Raw genomic sequence first — 23,952 nt, 5'->3', positions numbered from 1 at the left:
GCAATTGGAGTTGACACTTTGGGATTTTCGGTTTTCTCTCATTTTTCCCTCTGACGATGATACCTGGTATTTTTGTGGTGCTTAGTTTATACTTTTTTAACCAGATAAATAAAATATAAATACATAAATTCATTGCTTTATTAGCAAACTGTCTAAAGCATAGCTGATGAAATAACCAGTTTAACTTTGTGTCATATAAACACTGCATACACCCCCACACACATTTATTGAGAATAACTTTCGGCATTTACTTTTATAAGTAACATTATTTATTGGCCTCTCGGCATTCACAACAATAGATAAGTCGTTACTGACTTTTCAAATAAATATAGATTTATGGCCATGTTTCTCCTGCTGGCTAGCTACAATCATTTAGGCTGCATATTAAAGTAGATAACTTTTAGCAAAAACAAACGTTTTTGATTTATAGCCAGCATTTAAATATGAAATATCTACCTATTTCGCGCCATAAACTAGTATAAATTTCACACTACAGGGTGTCAAAATGTTCGCACAGCACATTCTTACTTCCTTCGCCTTTGCTTTAGCGACTTCTTGGGATCCCTGAGATCCCAGAGATCCCTGGCATCCAAGGGTCCGAATATGATGGACCGCTGGAGCAGCTCATCTCCGCTGAAGCCAAGTCAGCTCTGGTCAGTTTTTGGCCAAGGCTTAGTGGTGATGATGGCGTTGACGTGCCCAGGGGACAGTTTAATTTTCACTAGACATTGCCCACTTAAAAACCATTTTCACTTGAGACGTGACCGCTCGGCCAGATCTTCTTCTTTTGCCCGTCTAATGTTCGGAGTTGGTCTTGGGTTTTTTGTTTTTTTCGTTTTTTGGTATTCGCTCTTGGGCTCCGGAGTTTTTAAGCCTTGGTCCGGGGGATCTGTTATTTATGGATCAATATTGACGCAGCAGCCGGGCGGCGGGGCGAGAAATATCTGTAAAATAGCCAGGCAACATTGTAAACAAAGTGTAAGCCGCTTTGTTGTTGCCTCTGGCAACAACGACACCTCCCAAAACCCCCCATCTCTCTCTCTCTCTAGAAAAAGAGTGTCACAAAGGCATTTTTCAAATCCGATTTTTCTACCGATCGAAAACAATGCAAACCCATCGATGACAATCACAATGCGTCGGGCAGGTGGAAAATACAAAAAATGCAGGGGGAGTGTCCGCGCTATAACACTCATTTAATCATAAATTTGTCGCGCGATTAATTTTACAGTTTTTCGTCTTTTCTACAAATATTAAAATATTAAGTATCTGGCGAGTGAGTCCAATAAGTTAAGGTCTCAATGCCTGACTTATGGTTTTAGGCTTCAATCCGATGTCGGTTGAATATGTAAATGACTTGTTATTATTATGTTTATGCATATTTCCAGCGGCTTTCGTCTTCTAACAAATGTGTTTCTTGTTTGTTTATTTGTTTTCTATTTATTTCTCTGTTTTTTCTTTTTTTTTTGTGTTTTATTTTTTTGCTGATACGCGTGTGGTTAAGTTGGCCTAGTATACATTTCCCCTGTTGAATTTTTAAGTGACTTCACTTGACCACAGGAAAAAGGGAAGCCTGTTGAGTTCTGTGAGCTGATTTCCGCTTGCAATTTCGATACGACAACAAAGTGCAGAAAAAGTGAAAAAAAGAGCCCAGAAACGCAGGAACGCAAAGGGCTGAGGTCTCCAAATTCCAAGGCGTTCTACCTTGCCTGTTCGTATTTTTTTCGCTGAATTCACTTGGAGAATTTGTGGCAGCAGCAACAAGAGAAATGCATTGCCACAGAAACCACAAGGAATTGTTTCTCACGCTCGCTTCAAACTTCAAGAACGGGCAAGGATCTTTGCAGGGAAACGACACCCACGACAGGCGACAGGAGACAGGAGACTAAGATCCAGAGAAGCAGAGATCCAGAGATGGAGATGGAGAATCGGGCAGGGAGACAACCATTCCACTTGACTGAAAGAAATTCCTGAAAGCCGCTTTCCGACCAATAAAGTCTTATTATATACTCATCAATTCAGCAGCAGATAAAAGTCAAAAACTTTGAGATACGCTCACGCTGGATGTCGTCGATGCCGACTAAGGCACAAGTCAGATAAATTATAATTAAAGCAGACGAAGAAAAGGAGAAGACACGCCAGAAGACACATGGACACAACCAGGGGTAGGGAAGGGGGTTTGCTGGGGCTCTGATGTCAGAGCGTATTTAAAATACGAGTAGAACCGCTTGCATTCAAAACGCCGACGACGCCACACGACCCGAAACCCAAAGCTAAAGCCAAACCAAAACCAAAACCAAAAACCGAAACTCTGGGCCAAGTCGAAAAGCCAGGCTAAAAACCGACGGTTAAACAAAACAAATAAAGAGCCAAAGAGGCGCAGACGTCGCATAGAATCGGGCTTCAGTCAGCGGCAAGAAAACACCTGTCAAACTGGTCCAAAAGAACAAACTGCGAGGGGCGACAACACAGAAAACAACTGAAACAGAAACTCGGCAAAGAAACTGGGGATAATGACTTGGAAAAGGATGGATCCCAAATCCCATATAGCCTATATGATGACAATGATGATGATCGTGATTTTCAGGCATGCTGCTGCCCCACAAAACGGATATGCAGCATGATAAGAGGCCCGAAACTGATTAGCCGGTTATTGATTTAATTGAAAAAAAATTGAAAAAACAGCAGAACCTAAAACGGAAGTTATTACGCAAGCTGATTTTATTAGATTAGATGATGCTGCAGATTTTCCCTTTCTTCCAGTCAACTAATTGCGGCCGAAGGTCTTTTCCCAGGCACGAGAAAACTAAGCAGGAAATGTCGGAAAAATGCGGCGAGTGCTGGAAGGGAGAGGGGTGAGAGAGAGAGAGGGGTGCACTAAACTATTTCCCACAAAATCCTTTCAATTAGCAAGCACGCAAAGCCAAAAAAGCCGAGTGCAAGGACAAAGTTTAACAGCTTAACTCAAAGGAGAGCGATACAGATACAGAGATAGTGGCACAATCAAATTACCAAACTAATCGCATGCAAAAGGCGAAACAAGTTAAATGTGTCTATGTGGGGATTACTTTTCAGCTTTTGGGGGAGTGTTTTCCGCTGGCAAGAAAGTGAAGTGAAATGGAAAATGGGAAAACCAGGGGAACTTGGCGCAGTTAAAGGCGTTATGCAAAACAACTGCAGTGCGTGCGTGTGGCAAAAAAGTTTCCTACAAAAGTGGGGGAGCTAACTGACGGAGTCATATATATAGAAACGTACATACACAGGCAGTTGGAAAAGGATACAGAAGGAACTTTGGTCGACAGGCGACAGGAAGTGCGCAAAATGCCACAACTTACGACCGCATTGTGCCTCCAATGTGCTAAGGAGTTCTGCCCTCTTAAGCTATCTCTTTCACGTTTGATTTCCTTGCGTTTCGCTTGTTTCGCTGCATTTGCTGTTTTGCTGTTTGGCCAACAACTATTAAAGTTGTTGCATGTTTGGAGCTTGTAAACAAGCTTGTCGCTTCGGCCTATAAAGTAACAAAATATTATTAAATTAAAACTGAAAGCACTGGGGAGTGGTAGCGTGAGGCCGAAGGCGTGACTCCACCCACCAAAAAACACCAATGCCGCAGCATTTCAGCATACTATATATATATGTATGTTTGTATGTATGTATATATATATATGGCAGCATAATTATGGATTGGCCAGGGTATGGCGATGACCACGTCGACTGGTCATTAACTGCCTGATGAGCCAAGAAAAAAGGGGCTGGGGAGTGGCACAGTAGCCAATTCCAAAGTGGCAGGCACTCTTCGCTAGGAGTTACTCGCAGCAACCTGCCCCTGGGCCGCATAAATAATTATTAGCAATTGTCTGCAGGTGCAACAGCAACTAGCAACTTGCAACTTGCGACTGGAAGTGGCAGCGGCAGTAGCAACCTGCTTGGAAGCACTCGAATTGCACTCTGCAATTTGAGCATTTTTCACATTGCCCCGCTGCGGCCGCCAAAAACAAAAGACTCAAGCAACGAACTCGACAGGACCAACAGCACTCTCATTCGTTCTCTCTCTTACTCCCTCTCTTTCCATCCTGCTCTGCCGCTTAATGGCCCAAATAAGGTCAAGGGGTTGGAGGTGGTGGTGTTGGCTGGCCACCCACAGACACCAACTTCACTGCACCAGGTAGCCAAAAAGACATCAGAAAACCCTTTCGAATGCTGTAAAGCCACTCGAATAAGTTGAGACGCGGCAGCCAGGGGGTTTTGAGGTAGGTAGAAATTATTAACTGACATTTTAATGATGATAATGATGAGGCCCCGTTGACGCTGCCCCTGCAACTGCGTCGGTGGCTAGACATAAAGCCCCTCTTTCCCCCCTTTCCAGACAATCCCCTCCAATGAAGTAAACAGGTATGGTCGAGTGAAAATCTTGGCCAGTTTTGTTGATGCTACATCGGCGTGATTTTTATCAGCTCAACTCGACTGGCGCCAGCTTCATTTTCAGGCAGCCGCTGTCCCTTCGTTTTTTTTGGGGCAGCAGAAGCCACTGCTCCCCCCATCCAGTTTAAAAGTAAAGAGTAAAGAATAAATAAATAACAAAATTCGAATGGAAGAGTGCATAAAAGCTATGAATTTTAATTGATTTTTTTTCGCTCTAAACAAAGCTCGGGAATGCCGTAGAAGTTGTAATTCATTTCAGCTTTCGATGCGCTTGTAAAGATTCCCCCTTTTTTTTGCTGTTAACTTATTTTTACCGCTCTGCGTCTGCTGCTGTTGCAGATGAAGCATGAAAATAAGTTTCGAGCTGCAGAGCGAGAAAATGTGGGTCACTTGTGGTCACTTACTACAGTTTACCAAAGGAACAGTTACTATAATAATAAAATCGAATGTTGAAAAAGATTTCTTGTATATATGGGTTCTTCAGTCTTTCAACTAGATAAATTACCATGACTATATTTTGTTCAGTGTACCTCTCTCCCCCCCTCTCTCCATTCCACCTTTGTGGCTAATTTTCGAGGCACCCACAATTCGCTGCAGCAGGACTCATTGTCAGTTTGGCGTGGCAGCGTCTGTTTGCAACATGCTTAATGTCATGCAACAACAGCCGCAGCAGAGCATCAGCATCAGCAGCAGCAGCAGCAGCAGCAGCAGTAGATGCTGCAACAACAACGCACTGTCACTGTCATGCATCATCATCGTGGCGGAGTTACTCGGAGTCTGCTGTTTGAAAATTATTGCATGTCTCCGGGGCCGGCAAACTGCAACCTGCCAGAGGAGCAGACTGCAAAGGAGACGACTCCCAGTGAGTGATGCGATTATCTGCAAGATTCGCTTATCTACGGTGATCCATCAGACGCAGTCTGCAGTCTACAGTCTGCAGTCTGCAGCTTGCAGTCTGAAATTCTGCAATTCTGAGATCCTGTCCAGCCTTTTGGCTTTCGTGCAGAAATGCAGATCCACAGAGGAAATGCGTAGCCTGCGCGGGCGTCCGCCTTATAAATTAGAATGTGTACTGTGCGTATGCTCAGGTATCTGGGTATCTGCGTATCTGACGGATACCACTCCGCGTGTGTATATTATACATAAGTGTATGTGTGTGTGTTTTTAATTTACTCTTTATGGCCAGGCTCCCACGGTTGAGCGGAGTGAGCAGAACTTGACCACCTGAGATGGAGATGGCCAGCACCCGCTAGCCAGAAGTTGTTGCCAGTTGCTTTTTGCGGTCGCTGCCAGGAAGCTGACTTTGGGCTTGGTTAAAGTAAACCACAGTGGTTTGCCACTTTTTTTCAGTCTTACTTTTTTCCATTTTTTTTTTTGTTGACTTTGATTGAAAGTTGACACAGCCAAGCGTTGAAAACCACATCCGTGGAAGGGGCCTACGCAGCAACAGCAGCAGCAGTAACTCTTGCATCTCTATGCAAATGCAATTAGTTTTTGATTAAGTTGTAGGCTGCCAAAAAAGAGAAATAGTGGAGATTCGCCAGAGAGACACTGGCACTGCACCCAAGGTACACTTAAGCGCAGAGCCAAGCGACAGACCGTTAAATTGTTGCAATTACCATTGCGATGTTGCTGCCGTGCCACCGATGCTGCTGCTCATGTTGCTACTGCAACGCCGCCATATTGCTGGTAAAACAATATGCAAACTCGCCTTTGGTGTGTGCTGAAGTGGGTGTGTGCCTTTTTTCTAGTGCTTTGTGCTGCTGTGTGGCAGCTACTGTTGCTTGGGGCAATTGTTTAGCACGCGCTGCTAATTTTGCGCCGCTGCTGTTGTTGCTGCAGCTACTGATGTTGCTGCCAGGCAGCAATTTCTACGTTGCATGCACGCCTCGTTGATTGTAGTAGGTGGTCACCCTCGCCACATCGCTGGCAATCATTTTAATAGCAGCTCTTTCGCTGGTCAGTCCGAGGTTCTATGTAATTTATGCCCGCAACTAATTGCATTTGAAAGTTTAACTGCAAAAGTCAAACGGTTTCCATATATATATGTGCATGCCATAACCCAAAAAGCTTCGAATATAAAAGTTCCCACCGCAGCTCTTGAAAACTACAAAAAAAAAATCAAGAAAAAAACTGAAATAGATTTTCCCTGTTGCGTGGCTCATTTGAAATTCGAATTTCAATAACGCACACAAAACGATGTTTATCTGGGGTTTCAGTTCAGTTCAGTTCAGTTTGGTTTGGTTTTTTCTTATGATTTTTTCTTATTTTTTTTGAGTAGGCGTTGTCGAATAGTTTCGAGTGCCTTGGTCCAGTTCACGCACAGAGATTCAGATTTAAGATTGAAGAGGCCAAGGTTCGTGAGATAAGAGTGGCTTCTGGCTGTTGTTGTGGGGGTGCGATAAGGCGGAGCCAGAGTTTATCAGCGTTGCCAGTTGCGGCGCAGCTGTGCCACCGATACAGATGCAGATACCCAACACTCGTATTGTGCCAACAAGTTTTCAATTTCGATTTTGGTTTTGGTTTTGGTTTTGAGCTGCATACTTGTTAAGGTCGCACAGCTGCTGGAAGTTGGAAACTGGTCGGTCACATAGCTGCTGGTCATATGACACATGCAACCGCAACACGCCGTGCTGCATGCCTAATTGCAACAGGTGGCAATCGACTCGGCTGCACCCGCCTGCAACATGTCGCAGCTACATGCCAGCAACATGCCAATTAGCGGCCAAAACAAAGCACCCGCACTCACTTCGATGCAAATCATGTTGACAATACTTGTTATAAATTGCTTAAATTGTTTAAATTGCTTGAAGAATTAGCAAATAATAGCCGCAATTGTCAGGTCCAAAAAAGGCAGCAGCCACAATTGCAGCCTGACATTTGTTAGTTTTTATCGCCGCTGTTTCAGCTACTGTATTAATGAGCAGAATTAAGCTGAACAGGAAAAAAAAAAGGTAGAAATTATAATTTATTGAAGGCAATGCCAAGCGCTTCCCCCATCAATCAGCTGCCGTGGAGATTGGAGATTCGATTGGCAATCAGACGGCGGCATTTAGCTCCTTCTGTTTGATATCTCTTTCTCTAGCCAATTTTTACGGTGGCCGACACGCCCACTTAATTTGGCCGTGTTTGTGGGTGGTAACCGCTCTTTTTCGGAAGGGGGCTCATTTTGTGGCTAATATTAAAATACTTCAATCAATCAATGTCTTTTGGGTGGTACATACATACTACATACATAGGTAGCTCCACCAAAAAGTTGCCCACTATTTTCATTAAATCGCCAAGCAGTCTGAGAACCAAGCGATCCGATCGCTATTTGCCTAGACCATTAAATATTTATGAGCCAGCCAGCCGGGCCGAGAGTTTTGTCCAACCTGCCAACTATTTCCAGCTTGATTAATGATCTCCGCGCCCGCTCTGTGTTCTGCTTTAATTACCACAGCAATTAGCAGCTGAAAAATCAGCTGAAAAATCGGATGAAAAATCCGCTCTGCCAGCGAGCTGCCACAATTTGTCATAGCACATGGCTGCATGCCACATCATCGCCAAAAAATCCGCAATCTCTAACCAGCTCCTCGCCATTTCTCCTTCCAGACTATGCCAGATCTGCAGCGATTGGACGACTCGGCCACCGTCTAAGTCACAGAGGTAAGTTTGCCACACCAGCCAGCTGCTGATGCAGCTTGGTTTTTTTTTTTCAGTTTTATTTGTGTTTTTTTTTTTTTGGCTGCGAATGACAACCCTGGCCTGGCGATCGCAACTCCACCTGGCCGGCCAGGCAACCTTCACAAAAAGCTGAAACGCATTTTGAATTTAATGCGTGCAACGAGGACAGCACCCAGGGGGGGTGGGGGTGTGTACAGGGTAGATCCCCTTTGGATCGATCATGTGCGTCTGTGGGGCTGTCCAACTTTGCCACAACTTTGCCACAAGCCAGTGTCGTCTCTTGGCCAGTCAAAATCAGTGGTGGTATCAGATGGAACTGTACAATACTTTTCAAAAATAATAATATTAAAAACAAATAAATCGGAAATGCCCGCAAACATTGTGGGGCAAACCTATAAATATAAACGATAAGCTTCAAAGCTATGAATTACTATTTTTAGACGCAGAACATTATCGAGCTTAGTTCTTGGAAAAATATTTTGGTGAAAGGCATGTGCGGACATGCCACAGGAAATACATGCCACAGGAAATGTTATAGAAAATATGGGAAATGTTTTAGAAAATATCAGAAATTTATCAAAATATATTGGAAATGATTTAGAAAATATCAGAAATGTATCAAAATATATTGGAAATGTTTTAGAAAATTTCAGAAATTTATCAAAATATATTGGAAATGTTTTAGAAAATATCAGAAATTTATCAAAATATATTGGAAATGTTTTAGAAAATATCAGAAATTTATCAAAATATATTGGAAATGTTTTAAACATGTAAAAAAAGTAACAGAAATGTTGTATGCAAAAAATATATTTAAAATTAAGGGCTAACTTAAACACATGCCAAATCTATACAGCATTACATGCAGGATCGTAAGACCCAAACTATCGCACTTTGTATCTCAGCTATCGGCTCCTGCGTGAGTGGTTCGTGTATCGTTCTGCAGGTGCACCACTGGTGGGGGCGTTGTCTCAACGTGGACGACCTTCCCCGCCAAAGGAATCGCCGGCTGCCATTGAAAGCGAGTGAAGCTGAGCACTCTAGACGGATTGCCAAGTTTCGTCTCGTACGCGATCGAATAAAAAACATGAAATGAAAAAATATAGTGGAATAAAAATAAAACGATACAAGCCAGTGCAGCTGGAACTGGCCACTTTTGAAGATTAATTGCTCGCGACAGTCGCAAGTTGCGAGCTGCAAGCTGGCGAGGCTGCCCCCTGAAGTTGCTGCTGAATTTGATGCTGCCTCCAAAAGCTGGCAACCTGACCATAAAAATCGGCATTTGTTGCCAACACAGAGCGCACAAATAAGCAAAAAAAAATAAAAACAAAATAAATAAATAAAAAATTAACATGACGTCAACGACAAGCGCACAACAACAGCTCAATTGGCCAGCAGCAGACGATCAGACGAACAGACGAGTGCGACCTTTGCGATTTGGCCTGTTGGCCAGTTGGCTGGCCAGTGGCGATTAAGGCCAGAAAAGCGTTCCACATGTCCGAATGTTCCAATCTCTGCTGCTGCTAAGTAATCCATCGAATGGCGAGAGATTTCTTTTGACACGCCCCGCGTTTTTCTTTGGGTGTCATCACATTTGCTTTTCGATTTTTTACACACCGTTTTAAACATTTTTTGCTGGCTTTTCGCGATTTTTTCGAAGCGTTTTTGGACTTTTTTGCTTCGATTTTTGCGTCTCGTCGGTCAGTGGCGGCGCTTTATTCATAAAATCCGTCAGCTGCATGAAATACAGCTTAATTAACAAAAAGCCGAGAGAAAAGCCGCAGCAGCACGCAGCGGAGGCGCAGTTCCATTCATTCAATCGCCCATTGAACAACGCCGGAGTCTTTTTGGTTTTTGGTCTTATTTGTGCGCCCCGAATTATTTGTCACCACAATATCGCCATAATTGTGTTGAGATACGGATGCGGATTCAGTTCGGATTCGAGAAAACGGAACGGTACGCAAACGGTAAATACTCAGGCCCATAAACAAACGAGTCAAATTACAAGCGAATGAAATCAATTAACACCTGCCGCTGATGATTCCACACCATCGATCAATCGATCTCGAAAAACACACACGAGCTGCATAAATTAGTGGCGTCCAGCAGCATAATTGTGTGTTCTTTCAAGCGATCCAGCGAAATTAACATATCAAACACAGCATAATTGCGCTTTAATCGCGCCAGGTATCCCCAAAAACTAAAACTTAAAAAAATAAAGCAAGAAAAGTATGGCTGAAAATTAATGACTTTCAAGGGCGCCCCGTCGTGCAGACTGAATAGAAAAATAGTCAAGGAAGCTTAAGGTCATTTCTTCTGTTTGCCTATCTTCTGTGACAACAAAGATTATTTTAAATGGGTCTCAAAAGCCTGCACTTTGTTAAGGAAATACTTCTTTGGGAGTCGGAAAAATATGTTAAAATGTTTTGTGTTTAAATGAAAAGGAATTGATAGTATGATGGAGTGATTGCTTTCGAAAAATCATGAAAAATAATTCCCAATGAGCAACAGTTTTAAAAAGCTTTAGAAAATTTCAAAAAAAAACCTTAAAAGCACGCTTAAAAAGATTCTTAATTCATTATGATAATCCATTCTCTTTTTGGTTTCCTCAACGATTTAAACAATTTATTTCATTTGCTACGTTTGCAGTGCGTTTTGCACAAGACTTGAGCGCGTTTTTGAACGCCTGACGTTCGTCGAAAGGCCTCCCGACCCCCAAGCTCCCCCATGCTCCCCCACATCCCCTCGAGAAACCCCCCGTAGTCCCTGAGTTGAAACCCCCATTCTGGAATCTTGGACTCGTATAATGCAAAGTGACAGCAACGGCTTGTAGGCAATCAAAATGCGAGCCAAAACACGCGCAAGTTTGCAATTGTGTATGGTTGTTGTTCGCTTGCGTTGTTGTTATTATTATATTTGTTGTTGTTTTTTTTATTATTGTTGTTGTCGACTCCACCTGGCAACGCAAATTGAAAGAACTTGTTGCAGTCAACGGGGCAAAAATTGAATGCTTTGCACTTGCCTTTGCGGTCACAAAACAGCACTCAGAAAACGCAGAAAACTCAGAAAACTCAGAAAAAAAAAGCAGAAAACTTGGAGATATTGGCTGGTGCACTTTTGGTGGTTACAACTATTGATTACATGCCAAGGAACGGCTCACATTACCGGAGCGGCAGACCCCAGCAGATGCGGGTGTTGCTGGTGTGCCACATGCAACATGCGGCGATATGTTGCTGCTGCAACAACCCAGCAGCAGCGGCAGCAACAACATCGAACAGAGTCTGTAATTAATGCGGGAGCCTGCGCTGACATTTTGAGAAATTTATTGCTCCAAGTGGATTTATAGTCTGCGACATTTTATAGTTTTGGCCCCGAGGAGCCTGCGGTTAACCGAGCGATACCTGCGAGGATCCACCAGATACCTCAGATCCCCAAGATCCACCAGATCCACCAGATCCAACAGATCGAGCAGATCGATGTGGGAACCCTTAATGCGCATCATGTGCGCGCGCGCATATATAATTTGGCTACCCGATAATGATCGGCCTTTGGCATAATAAATTTTACACAAAGCGAAAAAGAAACGGGAAATATGTTATGTGCCGCAAAACGCTCAGGAAACTTTCAACTTGTTGCTGTATGAATGTGTGGATGTGTGGCTGTATTGCCGTTGCGTATCCCCACTTGCAATCTATATTAATTTTTATACGAAACCGAACGAAGTGAACCGAGTCACGCGGCTGCACTTTCATAAATGCCAAAAATTTCACCTGCTTTCACAAAGATGATTAAAAATAAATATGCAAGCGCTGCAATTCTCGACGACCGAAGGTTTTGTGATATACGATAATTTCGTTCTGATAATGTGACGGACGGAGGATGAGACAGGCTGGACCTTGTGACCCAGTTGAGGGGTTTTCAGTCAGTTTTCGGCATTTTCGGCGTTTTCGGCATTTGCGGGCTTCGTGTTGAGCCAAAAAGCGTTTAAGGCTAATTGCAAAGATCGCTTTTGACTGATAAACGAACTCAAAACTGAAAAACTGAAAAAACTGAAGCCGAACGGATGTGAGGAGAAGGTGGAGTGGGCGGACTCGAAGGTTTGGCCCCTTGGCGTTGACCCAAAACCCTTTGCTTCAAACCTTAAGTAAAAGAAAAAAAAAAGAAAATGAAAAACGAAAATCAACTGAAATGTTGGAGGCAAAAAAAAAAAAAACAAATACGCGGCATTCGAAGCTCGTGCTTAATGATGATTGCTGGCCCCCAGAGGTTAAAATTAAATAATTTCCGACTCCAAATGAATGCGAAGCGCGCTTCTCTAGTCTAGGCTAAAATGGCGGGCGTTCCAGCCATTCATTTTGAGCCCGGTCATATATAATTAGCATGAAATGAGCCAGGGATCTTTAGTTTGGTCAAAGAAACCATTTTTCGCTTCTGGCGATTTTTTTTTTTCGGTTTTTTAGTTTGCTAGTTCCTCTACGTTTCATTTCGTTTTCAGCTCTTTTCTGCTATTTATGTTAATGCAGCGATTAAGCAGCAAATCGTGCGCCTAATTATGATAAACATTTGCCAAGAATAGCCAAGAATAGAAAACAGCAAGAGGAAGTGCCACTTTGGAGGGTGTTGCACACTTAGATATCAATCTCAAGTACCCTAGTGTGACCAATGTGCACTTTATTGCAATTATTGAAGTGAAGTTTATGTATTTTAAGGTTTAAGTTAAATGTTACTGACTGGCTGAGCTGACTGTGGCCAGTTTTATATTTATTTTCATTTTCTGCAGCCCCTTGCCAGTTTCTGTGTCCCTTTTAGGCGCCTCAGTTAGTCGGCAACGATAAGGCGGCAATGGTTTAATTTAGCTGCACCAGCGGCACCAGCAGATGACGACAGGATCGTTGGGCCGGTCTACGTGCAACAGAAGTTGCTGCGCCAGCAGAAGCAACAGCAACAACAGCAGCAAACAAATGTGTCTGTATATCGCAGCTAAATTGACTTTGATCACGCGATCCCGATTCCGATCCCGAACCCGATCCCCCTTTTTGGGCCCGAGTTATGTATATGGCCGTTCAGAGGCCAGGTTGCAGGCTCCAGGTTCTCGGGCGCGGCCTTTTGTGGCACAAACGGAAGTATGCTAAGCAACTTGTTGCTGCGCCGCAACGAAGCAACGCAGCAAGAGCAGCTGAAGGTGTATATTGCAAAAATAATTACATTTGATTGTAAAAGGCCAGCGTCTCTAGGCTGGGGACTCGGCCTGCCAGAGAAAAATGTGCAACATGATTGCAGTTTACAGCCCCAGCAGCAGCAGCAGCAAAGGCAGCAGCAAAACCAACAGATAAAATGCATTTACAATTGAATTTGAATGTAATTTTATTTAAGCATGCGGTCAGCCAGGGGCAGCATGTTGCTGGGGTGTTGCTGCTGCTGCAGTTGCTGTTGCTGCTGCTGCTGCTGCTGTTGCTCCTTGGCACGGCAGCAACAATTGGCCTGGTGGCAGGAAATTGCCATTATCTGGCATTATCCACTTGGCCAACTTGGTGGCGTAGGCTGCAACCTGCAACCGGCAAACTGCAACCACGTCAATCCGCAGATCAAGAGCCCCTCTTAATTAATGATCCGAGTCCATGGCACTCTGCTCGGTAGCAGTGGCAACTAATTAGCATATCGTTAGCTCACATATTGACGTCAAATTTGGTCCGGGCCAATTCGCAGTCGTTTTCAAATTACAGTGATCATTTTAATTGCAGTGCGCCAAGCTCGCCGGACTCGGATTCACATTCGTACTCAAAGATTGAGCCTCCAATTGAAAACAAACGAGCACAACACAGTAGTAGATACTAGTAGCAGAGTAGCTAGTTATAATAAATGAGTTCGCATCATGGGCAATGCAAATGGCGGGGGAGCCAGGCGATAATGAAGTGGATAGAAATATAATGGAAGATCTACGGATCAGGGTTCAGAATGGTGGGGAATTACGGAAATACATATATATGTAGTACTATGGAAATGGAGAATATGGAGATCAATGGAGATCAAAGATCTGTTGGTGATACTAAAGCAATGCAAATGCTATTCCTATTTAATTGATATATTTGCTATAAATAGTTGTGGTTTCCAAACAAACGCATAAACAGGATGTAATGGCAAGTATTTGCAGCTATATATATGTATGTATATACAGTTCTGTCCGATTTTCTATTGCCTCAAGCTTTTGTTTTTCCCCTCCATTAGCTCCTCGGCTTTAACAGTGAGTTTTCCCAAACGAAAACAATCCAATGCGAGCTTTTCCAGCCAGTTGCGAGCTCGTGTTGCCGCGGGGGGCGGTCTCAGCAACATGTTGCTGCTGTCATTGGCTACCAGCAACAGCAGCAGCAACAACAACAATAGCAATAGCAACAACGGCGATTGTTGTAGGCGTACAAAGAGTTTTCCCCAGCTTTTTTGCTTGGTTTTTTTTTAAATTTTTTATTTTATTTCTCGTATGATGAGCAGCTGAGCAGTTGAGTTCGTTGTCGTGGCTAAGCAAATGGCGTTTTATTTTATTAGCCATATTTCTGCCCCGTCATGCTTTGTTTGCCTTCGGCGCAGCGAGTTGTTGCTGTTGGCTGGTGTTGTCTTTGCACTTGTGATTGAAGTTGAGACTCCATTGAAACCCCCTCCCCATGTATCCCCACTATGCTCCCCTCTTTTCACCAGCCAGCCAGAGACGTCCATTATCAATGCATATCACGTTGAATGCTGATGTTTATGATGTCGTTTATTACGACCAAAGACAAGTGAAGTAAACTCCAGTGAAGTGTGGCTTAAATGGCGTCAGAGACATTTGCCAGATTAATGGCCACAGTTGCCAGCCTTTTTTTTGCGGGGCGGGGCGGGGGAGCCCGACGGAGGCGTGGCAATAGCAGCAACATCAACAACTGCAATCGCACACCAACAAATTGTTTACATTTTAATTTCTGCAATTTTATTTGCTTAGCGCTGCGAACTGTCGTCGGTTTGAAAAAGGGGGGCATACAGCGGGACTCCAAAGGGGATCCATAAGCAAAGGGGAGTAGGGGGGAGGGTGGGGGGTTTAAAAAGGAGGCACATGGCACGAGGCTTATCGCGGCGTCTCTGGGTCCCAAAAGGTGGGGGGTATAAATGTATAAATGTGTTTGACGGCTGCTACTGCAAAACTTCATCAAGTTTCGCTGTGTGTAATAAGCGTGACAAATGCCAGGCAAATACAGTGGTCACTCAGCGGGGAACACCTCTTGAGTTAATAAATAAGTCATAAGACAGTAAAATGGATATACGTTATTAACACAGCTATAAAGAATTGATCCTTAGAACAACACAAATTGTAAAGGAATAACAAGCTGCAGCATGATTAACCCATTTGCTTGGATATCGGAGTAATTAATTTTATAAGAGTGGTTCAAACCAAATAATAAATACATGGGGATAAAGGTAAAAAACAGATGTTATGAGACAGTCAGAATAGCAGGTTTCTTGTTCCTAAAAGGTATAATTTATCTTAAGTAATCCATTTGCAACCCTTTTGCGAGAGTTTATTTTCGAACCCCATTTCATATTCATTTCTGTATTCATATTCATTGCTGAACTTCTTAAGTGTTACAAAGTTAACCCCTATCTCGATTGCCAAAGTGCGTGGCGTAATTATAATATTTATAATGGTCACCTATATGTTGGTTGGACTGCCTGAAAAACCGGCCGTGAATCATATTTCCATGGCATTGCACATTTTCAGTTTTCCCGCCGTCAGTTCGCAGTTTTGCAGAGCAAAATAAAAATACATATAAAAATAATGACAATGCCGAGTTGGCGAATCTGGGTTCTCGTTTTTGCCATTGTTGACAACAAATGAGCGCCATTTAATGCGCTTCCTAGTTGTTTGCCGTCGTTGTTCGACGGTTGTTCATTGTTCGTTGTTTGGCGTAATTAAGCAGCGCTTTTCCTCGACTTTTCTTCACTCACTCAGCCACTTTGCACTTGGCTTGCACTTTTCCAGCTTTCGGTTTTCAGCGCTCAGCGATCAGCACTCAGCTATATAGACTTTCAGCTTTTCTGCTATTCAGTTTTTCAGCTTATCTGCTATTCAGTTTTTTAGCTTTTCTGCTATTCATTTTTTCAGCTTTTCTGCTATTCAGTTTTTCAGCTTTTCTGCTATTCACTTTTTCAGCTTTTTAGTGTTTCAGTTTTCAGATCATTTACGAGCACTTGGCATTCGGCGTTCCACTTTGCCAAACATTTGCTTACAAGCATGTTTCGCTGTCCGCTCTTTTTGGACTTTTGGCTGGCGACTTGTTAGCGCCATGTTTACACTCCAGAAAAAGCTTAATTAAATCCGAGATGGCCGCAAGCATTTTCATTCCCATTTTCATTACCATTTCCATGCTCGCTGTATATACATATATTTTTTGGCCATTTACAAAGTCATTCCACCCGTGGCCAAAAATTAGCACTCCATTTAGCATAATTTCACACCATCTCCTCCATCGCCTGACAAGTCCACTTTGTCTTTTCCACCATTCTACCATTATGTAATCTTTCGCGCTTGGCCAAAAAGAAGTCCAATTTAAGTTAAGATTTTGGGGTAGTTTATAAAAAAGTTGGAGGTGAATGGGTTATAGCACAACTCATCTTAATTTGTAGTTACAGTTGAAAGCACTTGAGATGAATTTTTGGTATCAACTTAAAGAGATTTAAAATATTCTTATCTGATCAGTTTTCATATCAATTCTGCATTCGACCACAACATTATCGATTCAAAGTGCCAACTTCTTTGGCGAGTTAATTAACACTTGGCAAGGGTATGACCACTTATGCGGATATATGTATATGTACACTTGTGTTTAACCAAACTCCGCTGCCATAAATCAAAAATCTCGACACTCTCACCCGGCTGCACCTCCTCCGTGAATCGGGTCCCCGATTTCGCGTGCTAACAAGGCCCCAAAGCGGCGGAACCTTGGAGAACCCAGAAGAGAAGAGCTCGACTGGCGTGAAAATTTATGTTTTTTTCAGCTTTTTGTTCGCTTTATTTTATGAATATATACATTGCCACATCTCCATATATACATATATATTCTGGTATAAGAAGTGGGGAAAAAAAGTTGAGTGAGGAAAAGCAGGAAAAGAGCCAATGCCGTTGGCCACATTCGCTGGTGTAAAGTTTTTCGCATAGTTGTCAGCATTGCGCTGTTTAATTACCCTAATTAAGAATATTAATTGCCCTTCGGGTGGATAATAACAATAAAAATGCGAAGGGGGTGTGGCAAAGGGGGTGGTGACCCTATTCCCGGAAATAGAACATGAATTATGATATGCACAAAACTTTCGCAGCGTTTTCCATTTAAGTTGCGAAATCGAAAAAGTTCACACAACTTTAAAGGGGGCCGCCAAATGGGAGGACACGGGGTCCTTGGCTCAGGACAAAGGACACGCACTCCATTAAACCAAAAAGGGGCAGACATATGCGACAACAATAACAACAGCAATTGCAAGCCACTAACTGGCAGGAGGTGAAAGGTGAAGGGGGTGTTGTGGCAGGAGCAGCCGAAGGATGAGCAGATGGACACAGGTGTCCTGTCGCTGGCCCATCAACACCTCTCCTCGGCTGGCCGGCACAGCAACACACCAACACACACCAACACACACTCGGTAACCAGACGGGTCCGGCTCTTTTCATTTTCTCAACACGTAAAGCAAACACGTGACCGTTAAGGACACGGACTCCTGCTGCCCCGTGCTCTTAGCCAAAGGTCCTCGTGCCACTCCGCTCCACTTGGTTCGGTTGTAGGCGCAAATTGCCAACAGAAGGACAGCGACAACGAGTGCACTGAAAATAACTGGCAGCTAATATCAGCATTTGTAAGAATCTTTGTTTGCATTCATTTAAATAAATTCATTTAAATCAGAACGAAGATTATAAAATGTTACCTTCAAATGAAGAAAACAGTTCTTATATTGTTATATAAACAAATGTATTGTTAAAAATAATAAAAACCCATTATAAATAGTAAAGTTCTTAACTGTTAACTAATTTGAAGTTATAACTATAATCCTGTTTTTTATAAAAGTATAATTATTTTAAAATAATAGTTCTATAATAATCCAAGACTCACCTATTCTAAAAAGTTGAATTTTAAAGATATAAGGATATTTAGCTCCTGGCGTAAAGCTTTTTTCTCAGTGTGCAACTGAGAGACCCCACCATAAACTGACGGCTTATGGCAGACACAGCACAGAGCTTCGCTCCTGCTGCACCACCCCCTGCAGCACCACCCTCTGCACCACCACCACCCCCAGCTCCCCCCGCACTGCACCACCCCGCACATCGCAGCTACGTGCGTGTGTGCACAATATTCATATATCACAAGGATAAGCGCAATGCAGCAAACGTCCTTCCAGACGTGCCGTTCGTTGTTGTTGTTGTTGTTGTTGTTCTTGTTGTTGCTGCTGTTTGTGGTGCCTTGTCCTTTTCCCGAGCCAACTGCTTTGGATTCAGTAGCTCCTGACCCCCACCTCCTGGTATGTGTGTGTGGTAACTTTTAATTATTTGCGAATGTTGGCGCCAGACGGCGAGATGCGATGCGATGCGATCCTGTCCAGGACTGTCGCCCGTGCCATCCTGTTGTCCTTTCCTTCATTGATTCCGCTGACCAGCAGCTTAGGAGAGGTGGGGTGGGGTGGGGTTTGGATGACAAAAGAGGGGGGGGGTGTACGCCGGTCAAGGCGAAGGCAGCGCCAAAATCCAAAGGCCCCATAAACTTTGAGCGCCATAAAATCTGCTGGCAGCGCCATAAAAATTCCCACAGCGGGAGTTGGAGACGGTTGGATTCCAGGATTCTTTGCCGCCCCAAAAGCGCACCCCCTCCCCTTTTGGGCCCTACTGTTCCCACTAGGCTGCCTCCATTGGGGTTAGACAGCCGTCCCTTTCCCACTCATTGCGAGAAACGCATAAAACTAACGCAGCGTAAACGCCGCCGTTGTTGTCATCTGTCTTCTCGTTACGTTATTTCTTTTTGGCAGCTTCAGCAGAAAATTTATCTTATTTATTTGTTTGACTGAAAGCCAACTCACACACAAACACTTACACACACAAACGGATGCCGGCGAAATTGCTGCATTTTGATGCTTGACTGATTGTCCCCCGAAAAACATAGAAATATTTTTCATTTAATTCAACTCATTCTGGTTCTGGTTCGTTTCTCAATCAATTACGTAACCCAATTCTTAGTAAGACCAGCGTAGGCGTCCAAATCGATCTGGCAACGCTGCGACAAGCGTGACAAGTGCAAAAAGTATCGGGTGCGAGGGAGATGACTATCGGAGGCGTGCCATAATCGTTCTCTCCTTCTTCACTCCGAAGAAAGCTGACATTTCCGCTTCGCAAAAATCGTTCAAGTCTTTAATCCCAAAGCATCCGGTGCTCGAAAAAGTTCTAGTTTTCGCTCAACTAAAGTTGATTGTGTCTTGTTTTTAGTAAAAAAGATCTGAAGAAGTTATGTTGGTGGGTGTATTGAAAAAAACTTGAAAATGTTTTAACTACTGAAGCTAACGAGCTTGAAGAAGCACAAAGTGCTGTAATTGCCACAATTTTACTTGTTTTCAGGTTATAGTGTCTTTTTCAGCAAAGTCAAAATGGTTTTTAGGTTAGGTGTACAAGAAAAGTTATTCTTAGTAAAGAATTGCTTATTCTACGCGTGAGTTTTTGGCGATCTAAATTACATTGTACTTCAATCACTACCACATCTCTACCGAATCCGCCAGACTAATTCTTAATTTTCCATTTCATCAAACTAATTTTTAACACAATTTTTGATAATTAATTACTTTTCATTTCTATGACTAACTTAAGATGTATGAATTTTTTTTACTTGCAGTCGCAAAAGTCTCGCCAGGTTGCGAAGAAGAATCCCAGGCCACGCAGGCTGGATACCTTGTGGCCAGAGGTGCCGAGGCCATCGCAGCTGCAAGAGCAGCCAGCCCAATCCCAGCCAGAAGCCTCCAGTGCGCAGGAGCAGCCGCCGCTAAAGCCGCCGCAAAAAGTTGACCTCATGACGATGGCAGAAGGCACCGACCCCATGGGGCATGGTCACCACACGAATCCGCACAATCCGCCCCAGCAGCCGCCGCAGCACCATCCGCACCACCTGCCCCTGCCCCACCCCCCGCCGGCACCGCCGCCGCAGCTGCTCAACTTCAACCACCACCAGCAGCAGTATCTTCCCCACATGTATCCAGCGGCAGCGGCAGCCGCCCAATCCCACTCCCACTACGCTGGCCTGCAGTATCCGCATCCCCATCCACATGCGCTGCAGCATCAGCACCATCCCCACCAGCATCCGCATCAGCAGCACCAGCACCACTTGCCGCTGGCCTTGAGCTTGCATCAGCAGGCGGCTGCTGCGGCTGCAGTGGCTGCTGCGGTGGCCACCAACCACTCCAACAACAACAATCAGGCCAGCGTGGCCAACAACAACATTGTGGTGCCATGGAAGCAGCGCAAGCGCAAGAGGCTCTCTGCGGTGCTGGACAAACTGCACCACAATAATAATAATAACAACAACAACAATGAGACCCACTCCAATGGCATGGCCTGCAAGGCGGAGCCCATGGAAATGGATGAGGAGCTGGCCGAGGATGCCGAACAGGATGAGGATCATGATGGGTCCGTGCCCGATGAGGAGGAGGAGGGTTCCGTTGTTGGGGATGCGGATGGGGAGGCTGGCAAGTACATCAAGAGCGAGCAGCCCGTCAGTGAGGACGAGGAGAACGAACCGGAAATGGACCAAGAGAACGAGGACATTTCCGGCGAGGATCTGGAGCTGTCGCACAGCGATGACAACGACCAGGACAGCCCCAGGATCAGCATGAGTCCACTGCAGCTGCAGGCCGCCCAAAGCAATCTGCCCCAAGATCCGAACCAGCCGATGAACAAGGAGAATCCACTTCACGTGGACATCAAGACTGAGATCCCCAGCCCCTATGATAGGTATTTCCCGATACCATCTCCACTGTTCGGCTACTACCTGCACACCAAATATCTGAATGAGGTGTTCCGCCGGCGTCATGATCTCTATCCCTCGCCACTGCAGCACACCCCATCCTCCATTGCCTCCGAGACGGAGACATCACCCACATCTCAGGAGCGCAAGAGCAGCTCCAACCATGTCTTGCCCCACGCCCTGTTGGCCAATAATTCACCACCGCCATCGCTGCCCTCGCCGCCGCGCAGCGAATCCTCGGTGACCAACAGTGTGGCCAACACCACCACCACCACTAGCAGCACCACCAAGAAGCGCAGCAGTCCCAAGCCCAAGGGCAAGAAGGGCGAGAAGAAGCCGATGCCACCGCCGCAGGAGCGTCCCTTGGATCTGTGCATGCGCAACGAGGTGGAGGTACCACCCAAGAAGTACAAAAAGTCCGGCTCGAAATCCTCGAAAGAGTCGCATTCGGCTGGTATGATGCCACCGCCGCCGGCTCTCAGTGCGGCGAGCAGTTTGGAGAGCATGAGTGCCCTGTCCCCGGCATCGAGTAGCCACTCGGGTCACATGCCCATCACCACCGCTGCCACGCCCAATCACCAGCCACCGCCCAATTCCCCCTATGCCAATGCCATGAACGCTGCCCACGCAGCGGCAGCGGCGGCGGCGGCAGCGATGATCAAGATGGAGATGCCGTTGCATCCACTGCACCACCAGCAGATGCACCACTCGCAAGTGCCCACCACCACAGTGGGTGTGCCGGTGATCAAGGGCGATGTGGCCTCGCCCACAACCAAGGAGACGGTGGCCTGGCGTTACAATCTGGACGTGTCTCCCGTCGTGGAGGAGATGCCGCCCGGCTCGGATGTGGCCTATGTGTGCCCCACCTGCGGCCAGATGTTCTCGCTGCACGACCGCCTGGCCAAGCACATGGCCTCGCGTCACAAGTCCCGGAATCCCGCCAATGATATTGCCAAAGCCTATTCCTGCGACGTCTGCCGGCGATCCTTTGCCCGCTCCGACATGTTGACCCGCCACATGCGCCTCCACACCGGCGTCAAGCCGTACACGTGCAAGGTGTGCGGTCAGGTGTTCTCCCGCTCCGATCACCTGTCCACCCACCAGCGCACCCACACCGGCGAGAAGCCCTACAAGTGTCCGCAGTGTCCGTATGCCGCCTGTCGTCGCGACATGATCACCAGGCACATGCGTACCCACACGCGTTACGATTCCAGGGGCGGATCTCGCGAGGGCAGGGAGGGACGCGAGGGACGTGAGGGCAAGGAGGGGCGCGATTCGCGCAGAAGCAACGAGCGATTGGAGGAGCCCAAGTCGCCCGGCTCCCATCCGCTGCTGGACATGAAGATGAACATGAACATGAACATGGGCATGGGCATGGGCCTCAATATGGGCCTGCCCATGAATCCGATGAGTCTGCTGCAGGAGGAGCTGCTGCAGAAGTCCCAGCCGGGCCTGACCCTGGGCGGACCCATGCCACTGGTGGTCAAGACGGAGAGCGCCTAACGGTATCTGTATGCAGCAGCAACCAGGCCATTTATGACCTGTTAGGTAACCAACATCCCAGCTTAGTGCTACAGAAAAAAAACATCTGAAAAAGGCAAAAAACAAAAAACCATGAGAAACAAAAGAAACAAAAGAAAACATATTAACTAGAGCAGTTTGTACTTGTACCGGAAATCTCTGCGAAGACTGAGGAACCTTAATACTACCTACAGTTTAGATAGGCTAAAGAAACATCAACTAATTTTGTAAAAGAGCAGTTAGAAAGTTAGAGGGCCAGCACTCATGACCACCCAACGTATTAGAAGTTTAACTAGTTCTAGTTGCTAGATCCATTCGCGTTACAAGAACCCCCAGGAGTTTAGATAGCCAGGATCTTCGATACAGCTAGCAATTCCATGTTCCACACACTTAGGCTATACCACACTATACATATATAGATATATATAGATATAGATATAGATACATAGATATGGGTCAGATCCGGCCGATGATCTGATCTCTCAGCATTTTGAGCAACGTTGAAATTACTAAGTTAGACTCGCTACATAGGCTAAATGGCACGCCGCATTGGATAAGGCATTACTTTTGTACTCCTAATTTTAATTAACTCTTAATTTATTCGTAACATTACTCAGCAGAATGTAAACTTATACCACAACGATTTGTATTAATTTAATTTTACCCTATTTAATTTAAATTTAATTTAATGTAGTTTAAGGGATGCCTGCACAAGAACACAAACAAAAGACAAAGAATTCTCCCTAGGGCTCAAAAAAAAAAGAACAAAAAACACAACAAACGAACGCTACACAAACTCATTTAAATTTATACACAAAATCTTAAATCTTAAATGAAAATGAAACACGCAAAAAAAAAATACAATTCCTTTTTTTTGTTCAACAAAAACACTGTTAAATTTACATTACCTTTGTAATTGATTTAATGCTTGCTCTTCTATTATCTTACTACTTTTTGTTTTCATGAAATGAAATAAAAACCTTTAAGTTTTCTTTAGTTTATAAACCATCTGTGGATTGGACACACCTCACCCCTCTCCGATCCCCCCCGAAGTGGGGACACGTTAACCCGTTTCTGCCCCCAGGGGTTGCAATCACCTTTCGTGGTCGTTTACATGTTTCAAGTTAAAGTTTTTCGTTATTTATTATAAAAAAAAAAAAAGAATGAAACAAAGCCCCGACTCCCGCTTATTGATTATTAGTTCTTAGCTAAACGTTTAAATAAATTATTAATTTATGTTATTCTAGTTGGTTATGATTAGCACTTAGTTAAAAACGTTTTTCACAAAATAAAACAAAACAACGTCTACACATGATGGACAATGTCATACAAAACAGAA

The 23,952-nt window shown here is 44.6% G+C and overlaps 1 protein-coding gene across 3 annotated transcripts in view; it reads left to right on the top strand.

The window, feature by feature from the left end:
* The window catches only part of LOC6533639 (zinc finger protein 1), a 29,244-nt gene extending 5,292 nt beyond the window's left edge, over positions 1–23,952 (top strand). The window contains exons 2-3 of one of the 3 annotated variants that reach the window (XM_039373889.1): positions 8,014–8,067; positions 19,968–23,952. In XM_039373889.1, coding sequence (XP_039229823.1) covers positions 20,142–22,595 — 2,454 coding nt within the window. In that variant the 5' untranslated portion in view covers positions 8,014–8,067; positions 19,968–20,141 and the 3' untranslated portion in view covers positions 22,596–23,952. Of the gene's footprint in view, positions 1–8,013; positions 8,068–19,147; positions 19,595–19,624; positions 19,788–19,967 lie in introns of those variants that run through there. The other 2 variants (XM_002094310.3, XM_039373890.2) reach the window with 2 other exon arrangements.

This window comes from Drosophila yakuba, chromosome 3L (genome assembly GCF_016746365.2).
Source record: "Drosophila yakuba strain Tai18E2 chromosome 3L, Prin_Dyak_Tai18E2_2.1, whole genome shotgun sequence".
In the NCBI taxonomy this organism is placed as follows: domain Eukaryota; kingdom Metazoa; phylum Arthropoda; class Insecta; order Diptera; family Drosophilidae; genus Drosophila; species Drosophila yakuba.
The sequence above is the reverse complement of the archived record's forward strand: the minus strand, read 5'-3'. Positions and strand labels throughout refer to the sequence as shown.